General features: G+C 42.1%; 1 protein-coding gene across 1 annotated transcript in view; it reads right to left on the bottom strand.

Annotated features, from left to right (window-relative positions):
* sntb1 (syntrophin, basic 1) overlaps positions 1–7,500 on the bottom strand; it is an 83,216-nt gene that overhangs the window by 512 nt on the left and 75,204 nt on the right. Inside the window, exons 7-8 of the mRNA XM_083643739.1 lie at positions 4,349–4,578; positions 1–1,203 (exon numbers count right to left, since the gene is read on the bottom strand). The exon at positions 1–1,203 is cut by the window's left edge and continues 512 nt beyond it. Coding sequence (XP_083499865.1) covers positions 1,111–1,203; positions 4,349–4,578 — 323 coding nt within the window. The 3' untranslated portion in view covers positions 1–1,110. The remainder of the gene's footprint in view (positions 1,204–4,348; positions 4,579–7,500) is intronic.

The raw sequence follows: 7,500 nt of genomic DNA, 5'->3' as shown, positions 1-7,500 counted from the left end.
CTCCAAATTCAAACATTAAAACACATAAAAAGGATGCCGTGACATTTTGAATTTTAATTTGGCGCCACATCGTGGGAAGCCCGTTGTGCCCCTCGGTTTCAACGATTAATGCTGACAGTGCTAACAAAAACATTTTAGGATACAAATAAAAATGACAGTTTTGTGACATGAGTTTGGTGAAGAAAAATAACCAACTTCAGAATGAACTTCAGAATGTCAGGGGTTCCTTTTAGAGATAATGGTGAATAAATTATATCATTGGTAAATAGATTGCAGTTCCCCATCACATTTCGATTGAATTACACATTGAATGAATTAAAAGTGAATTAATCTCCTGTCCCTCTAATTCTGACGGGACAATAATGCCCAATCTGTTCCTCTCTCTGTTTCTGTATCGTCCCTCTGGTTCTAGTCCAGTCCATGTTTTCTTCTGTCGTTCTTCAATCAACACTTCAGTAAATGCAGCCCTTAAAAGGGAAGGTTTACCCCCATAAAAAAAACTGTCAAGGGCATATTTCACTCAAAACAAAATCTGGATTAAGTGTCTCCATAAGTACATCTTACATCAGTGTTTCTTGGGTTGGGGAGTGGGGACCCAAAAAGGGACGTTCCCCCCCCCCCCCCCCCCGCATATGGCAAGAGCTCTGTAATTTGACGCCTGGGCTCCAGGGTAGGGGGCTCTGTCTGTAATATGATCAGCCTGGGCTCCAGGGTAGAGAGCTCTGTCTGTAATGTGACCAGACTGGGCTCCAGGGTAGAGAGCTATGTCTGTAATGTGACCAACCTGGGCTCCAGGGTAGAGAGCTCTGTCTGTAATGTGATGAGCCTGGGCTCCAGGGTAGAGAGCTCTGTCTGTAATGTGATGAGCCTGGGCTCCAGGGTAGAGAGCTCTGTCTGTAATGTGACCAGCCTGGGCTCCAGGGTAGAGAGTTCTGTCTGTAATGTGACCAGCCTGGGCTCCAGGGTAGAGAGCTCTGTCTGTAATGTGACCAGCCTGGGCTCCAGGGTAGAGACTACATTCACTCAACTTGCGTCCGGGACTGAAACATTTGAAGTTGGTATCAGCAAGATTGTATTCTGAGGATATGAAATGTCCCTTTAAAGGGGCTGTCAGGCCACCAGACCCAGGCGGGAGATCTTAGCGGAGAGGAAGGAGTGGAGGATGAAGACGATGGGCTTTGGGCACGAGTGGAGGTCCAGTTGCTGGAGGAGAAGAGGACAGAACAGAGAAAAGTATAGAGTTAGAGAGTGGCGGTCCAGTTGCTGGAGGAGAACATCATGAAGCACAGAACAGAGAATAGTCGAGTTAGAGAACATTGTGCTACAGTGGAATTAAATGGGATAGCAAAGAACCGGAGATAAAATAGAACTTAGAATATAATGGGATGTGAAGAGGATAGAATGAGTATAATGAATGGAATAGATAATATATACATAATATATACATACAATACGTACTGTAAATCATATACAAATATGTTCAACACACACACACCTACACACACACACACACACACACACACACACACACACACACACACACACACACACACACACACACACACACACACACACACACACAAACTCCCAAACCAACTCCACAGTCAACAGTTTTCCCCATGAGCCATTGAAGGATTAGATTGCCATACACAGAGTCGTAGTTGGCGCTAAGCACTGCACACGCGCGCGCGCGCACACACACACACACACACACACACACACACACACACACACACACACACACACACACACACACACACACACACACACACACACACACACACACACACACACACACACACACACACACACACACACACACACAGCGCTGTGAACAAAGCTCCGTTCATAGGCTGAGTTGAGTGCGGGTGATGGAGTTTCAGCAGTAGTATGACTCACATCCTGTTCTTATGGCCCATAGGGAGATCCAGCCTGCAAATTCACACTGGAACCTGCTGTTCAGTCTGGCCAATTAAACTCAGAGGAAGGGGATGTCGAGATGGAAACTGTGACATCTTCACTTGTTTGTCTTCAGCAAACCCTGCAGTGAAACCTGAGTGGGACTAGATAACAGAACTGTCTCGCAGAAACCTTCAAGTCACTCAAAATCAATTGAGTTTTTTTTTGGCCCATTGAGCAAAGATAATGTTTTGAAGCTAATGTACAGAGCATAATTGGGCACCATGACACATTTTCTCTCTGGGGGACAATAGACCGTTTTCACGGGGCCCATTTTGTGTCGAAAAGGCAGGGTAAACACAGGTGCAAGCAAAACACTAATGAGGGTTTCCAACTTCTATGATTGGAAGTTGGAAACCTCCATTGCCTTTTCGAGCACAAAATGGCCCCTGTGAAAAGGGTCTATAGGCCTTTTGCCACAGCGGCCATTTTGTGTCGAAAAGGCAGGATAAATACAGAAGCAAAACATTTTGCTTGCACCTGTGTTTACCCTGCCTTTTCGACACAAAATTGCCACTGTGAAAAAGGCCCATGCAAACGGTCAACTGCAGCAAAAGAGACTTTTTAGAAAGACAAATTGTCTGCCAAATAATGACAGTACTGTATCAATGCTGGGGCGAAAGGGCCCCGTTGATCTCAGTTTGACATGTTGAGCTAATATCAGCCACCTCCATAATTGCCTTGGGATTTTTTTTAATAAAGCCTATTATCTACAGCACTGTGCTGGGATTTGGAAATGCTAGAAACCAAAATCTATTCTGTTCAGACAGCCAACAGAGGCTTTTGAATCAAAGCTCTGATGTATTTGCTTATTTGCCTACAGCACAAACTGGTCAGTCAAACATGAGTGAGTCTAATGGAGTTCTCCTAGTCAGCTGTATGCACTGCCATCCAGAGAGATTGAGTGGTTGATATAAACATTTAAATTTAAACTAAAGTTGTGAAAACTTCATATATATATATATATATATATATATATGATTTTCTTCACACTATTCTAATTTCTTGAAATACTGTTTTGGGGGTTTTCTGGAGCTGTAGGCCAAAAGTATGAAAAATGAAACAAATAAAGGCTAGAAATATTTCACTTTGTGTGTAATGAATCTATAATCTATGAAAGTTTCACTTTTTGAAAGGAATTATGGAAAAACAACTTTTCCATGATATTTTTTTTTTTGGAAAGGATCTGTATATAATTACCTGTTTATACGAGGTTTCTTTAAAGTATAAACCTATACTGCTTTTCATTACTTGGAGGGTGGCCCATGAAACATGAGCCACCTGGGCTTCCATACAGTGAGCGCTTGGGTGGTGCAAACTGTCTTACAGCAACAGACAGGCTATTTTAAAAGGAAAACTCTGCTGTCGGACATTGTTCTATATCATCAGTCTGTGTTGTTCAATGCATCTTGGGAGTTATTTTGTAATGACATTTTGTAATTTACCTTTTGGTATACCCACTTGCCCTCAAGCTGCCCTGTGTATTTTTACTCTTGTCTACTTCAGTCATTTCCTATGTTTCCCAGAATGACTTTCAACAACGCCAGAGAACAGGCTAAAACTTGTTCCATAAGTGAGTAAAGTTAGCTTGATATTGGATATTGCGTTTTTTACACCTTCAATAACTTGTAAAGTGAACAACTAGAAGAACATGTACTGTATATCTTTGTAATTGGAAGAACAATTTACGGTTACTTTTTCATTATTTGAGAATATTTATTTTTCTTGAAGGTGGAAAAACAACTATCCAATAGCAAAGCCAATAGCCAATATTAAGCTAACTTCACTGCAGTTTTTAAGAGTATAGATAGGTTGAGAAAGCATTATGGTCCTGGTGGTAGAGGGGGAAAATGGTATCTCTGCCTCTTCCACAATGGATTACTTCCTATATGAAGAGAAGCCCTCTTACTCTTTGGTTCTGAGGGGCTGCACCAACATGTTAACAGTTAATGGTTTAGATAGCACTTTTTTCCCCAGCACAGTAGCTGTGCTGGAAATATCTTAAAGTGATGTCATGTCGCCTACGTTTGGCCGCTTCTCCATGGAATATAAATATATAAATACACCACCAAATAACAAAATGGACCCAGGAATGCAAAGGACATCACTGTGTTAGGTTGGATCCCCCCCCCCCCCCCCCCCCCGCCCTTAAATGGAAACTCTGATGTTTCGTCTTGTTTGCTTTCAGTGAACTTTGAGCATGGCCAATGAAAGCTGTGCCAACTGGCTTCCTGTCCGAGCTGGGCAGCTGCGCAACATCTCTTGTTACTTTTTGACAGAGCGTGCTTTAAAGATGTGCTGACTGCCACACACATTGTGTTGAAAAAAATACAGTGTTACAGAGTTTTAGCATCATTAAAAACAGTGCTAAAAAAACAACACCACTCACTATCTCGCCCTCCTTCCCTCCAAAGTCGAGGAAGAGCATGCGAACTCCGTCATCCGAGGACATCTTAAGTTTCTCGTAGGGGTAAGAGAGCAGCACTCTGGGCCGGGTGGGGGTGTGAACGCCCCCCTCCTCCCCGTTCTCCCGCTCTTCCCGACTGGGCTCGGCCAGCACAGAGAAGCCCTGTTCGTAGTGGACCACCAGCCGACACTCCTGGCCCCCATACAGACAACCTGGAGGGGAGAGAGAGAGGGAGGGGAGAGAGAGAGAGAGAAAGAGAGTTTTTTTCATTTGGGGTTGTTTGATAAGGTGCTTAAGAATGAATAAAGTGTGGAGCAGAGGGTGTAGTCTTTCCCCCCACCCACCCCCCTTTTAACCCTTTCTTGCAAATGACTGTAGCTTTTTCCATCATGATCCTGTATAGTAGTTCCTGGGGTGGGGTGGGAGGGTGGTGTTGTAGTGTAGTGTATTTTAGTGTATTGTATTTTGTCTTTGTCTTTTATTTTGAATGTTGTATGTCTAAATAAAAACATGTAATCACAAAAATGTGTGGAGCAGAGCAAAACGTGTCCTTGGAAAACCTCCTGTATTGGAAGGATGCAGATTTGTATTAGGGGTGTATAGGGGTGGGCGATAAAACCCTAACAAAATAATGATCTAAATTTCCTTGATATAAATGTTTTTTTTTTTTTTTATCAATAAAGTTGGTAGAATTTATTTTCATTCCCTGAGAGAAAGCTGAATGAAGTGACTTTGAATATCTTTAGGCTGCCATCAGAGTTGCGTTCTCCCTGCTCCACAGAGTGCATTGACTTTTGAATTGATTCACCACACAACAAGAAATTCAACTTTATCCCAATTCAGGAGAATGCAGCCATCAAGAATTTAACCTCTGCGTTTCCCCCCGCTTGGACGAAATGCAACCCAAGCAATAGGAATGGGTAATTTTTTTTCGTAATCTTCCCGATACCAGTTCTAAAACGATATTTTTAAAACGGTAACAGTGCCTAAACCAATTTTTTTTTTTTATATAAAGCATTTTCTTTTTAATTGCAAATGCAAACAAATTTAACAATATATTAATAATAATAAAAAATAATATATAAATAATAAATAATACCTCAGTCAACTACAATAATTTAACAATAAATAAGAATTACGATAATCTTAGTGAAAGCGCGTGTGGTGGTTTCGGAGCACACTGAGGGCAAATATTTCAATCAGCAGCTCAGGCACGGTACCTAAATGAGGTATCGAAATCTGCGATGCATTTTTGGTAATGGTAGTACCGGTCATAAAGGAACCGGTGCCATAGGGGTACCGGGTTTCGGTACCCATCCCTAGTGAACAGTGGGGCATCTCTCACTGCTGGTAAAGGAATCATTTATTTGATGGCTGACGGCAATGCCTGACATCCAATGGCTGTGGTGGTGCAGGACCGTATGGAAGATGAACAAAATATAAGTCCCACGCAAAGAAGGTTGACATGACAGTGATGAAAGAGAAATCCGCACAGATAAGGAAGACATCATTAATTTAATTTAAGCTCAATCAACATTGGAAAATGCTTTGAGGTCATTTGAAATGGTACTGTATCATCCATTACCACACACAGAACCCATCCCAACTCAGCGCTGGTGGTCGACCCTGAAGAGCCAACAAACCACTCTGAGCAGGGAACAATACGACAGCATCAGCACTTTCCATCATTTTTCCAACAGCCATAAAGACATCATAATGAATGTCATAATATACTGCTGTGTAAAACCATGCTGCCAGTTAGCCCAGATGAGTCATGCTTCCATAGCCTAATAAAGAATACAGTACTTAAAACTTCAATTAACCTTTTCTCCAGCTTTCACTAGAACATTCTTGGCCATATCGCCCAACCCAAAATGTTGAGGGAGCAATTACAGCGTTCTTCTTTCTTTATTCGATTTCTTTTAATCTTACTTTATTAGGTTGTCCAAGTCTGCTGCTGCTGTGACAGTGGGAATCCTCTGAACACACTATACCTATCCATCAACAGAGGATCTCAACATCTCTTTTTTGCCTCACGCTGTGTCCCCATTCAAATCAGAGTGTACGTCTCTGTTTTCCCAGATCACAATTTAGCACACTTCAATGTCAGACTAATCTCCTCACGTGGACACCACCCCGCTGAAAGCAGAGTGCTACTATACTGTATATCTGTTCTCCAACATTTCTCATCGCCTCCATTGCTGTGCTCTCCTCTGTTCACAGCGTGTGTCTGGCTGAAAGATGAGGGGACTATCTCTACTCTGACACATCACTTTCCTTGGTTTTAGCAAACCTATCTCTATCTACTCTGACACATCACTTTCCTTGGCTTTAGCAAACCTAACTCTATCTACTCTGACACATCACTTTCCTTGGCTTTAGCAAACCTATCTCTATCTACTCTGACACATCACTTTCCTTGGCTTTAGCAAACCTATCTCTATCTACTCTGACACATCACTTTCCTTGGCTTTAGCAAACCTATCTCTATCTACTCTGACACATCACTTTCCTGGGCTTTAGCAAACCTATCTCTATCTACTCTGACACATCACTTTCCTGGGCTTTAGCAAACCTAACTCTATCTACTCTGACACCTCACTTTCCTTGGTTTTAGCAAACCTATCTATCTACTCTGACACATCACTTTCCTTGGTTTTAGCAAACCTATCTCTATCTACTCTGACACATCACTTTCCTTGGCTTTAGCAAACCTATCTCTATCTACTCTGACACATCACTGTCCTGGGCTTTAGCAAACCTATCTCTATCTACTCTGACACATCACTTTCCTTGGCTTTAGCAAACCTATCTCTATCTACTCTGACACATCACTTTCCTTGGCTTTAGCAAACCTATCTCTATCTACTCTGACACATCACTTTCCTATCTACTCTGACACATCACTTTCCTGGGCTTTAGCAAACCTATCTCTATCTACTCTGACACATCACTGTCCTGGGCTTTAGCAAACCTATCTCTATCTACTCTGACACATCACTTTCCTTGGCTTTAGCAAACCTATCTCTATCTACTCTGACACATCACTTTCCTTGGCTTTAGCAAACCTATCTCTATCTACTCTGACACATCACTTTCCTGGGCTTTAGCAAACCTATCTCTATCTACTCTGA

The sequence above is a fragment of the Poromitra crassiceps genome, assembly GCF_964638095.1.
Source record: "Poromitra crassiceps genome assembly, chromosome: 1".
NCBI classification, from domain to species: Eukaryota; Metazoa; Chordata; class Actinopteri; order Beryciformes; family Melamphaidae; genus Poromitra; species Poromitra crassiceps.
The sequence above is the reverse complement of the archived record's forward strand: the minus strand, read 5'-3'. Positions and strand labels throughout refer to the sequence as shown.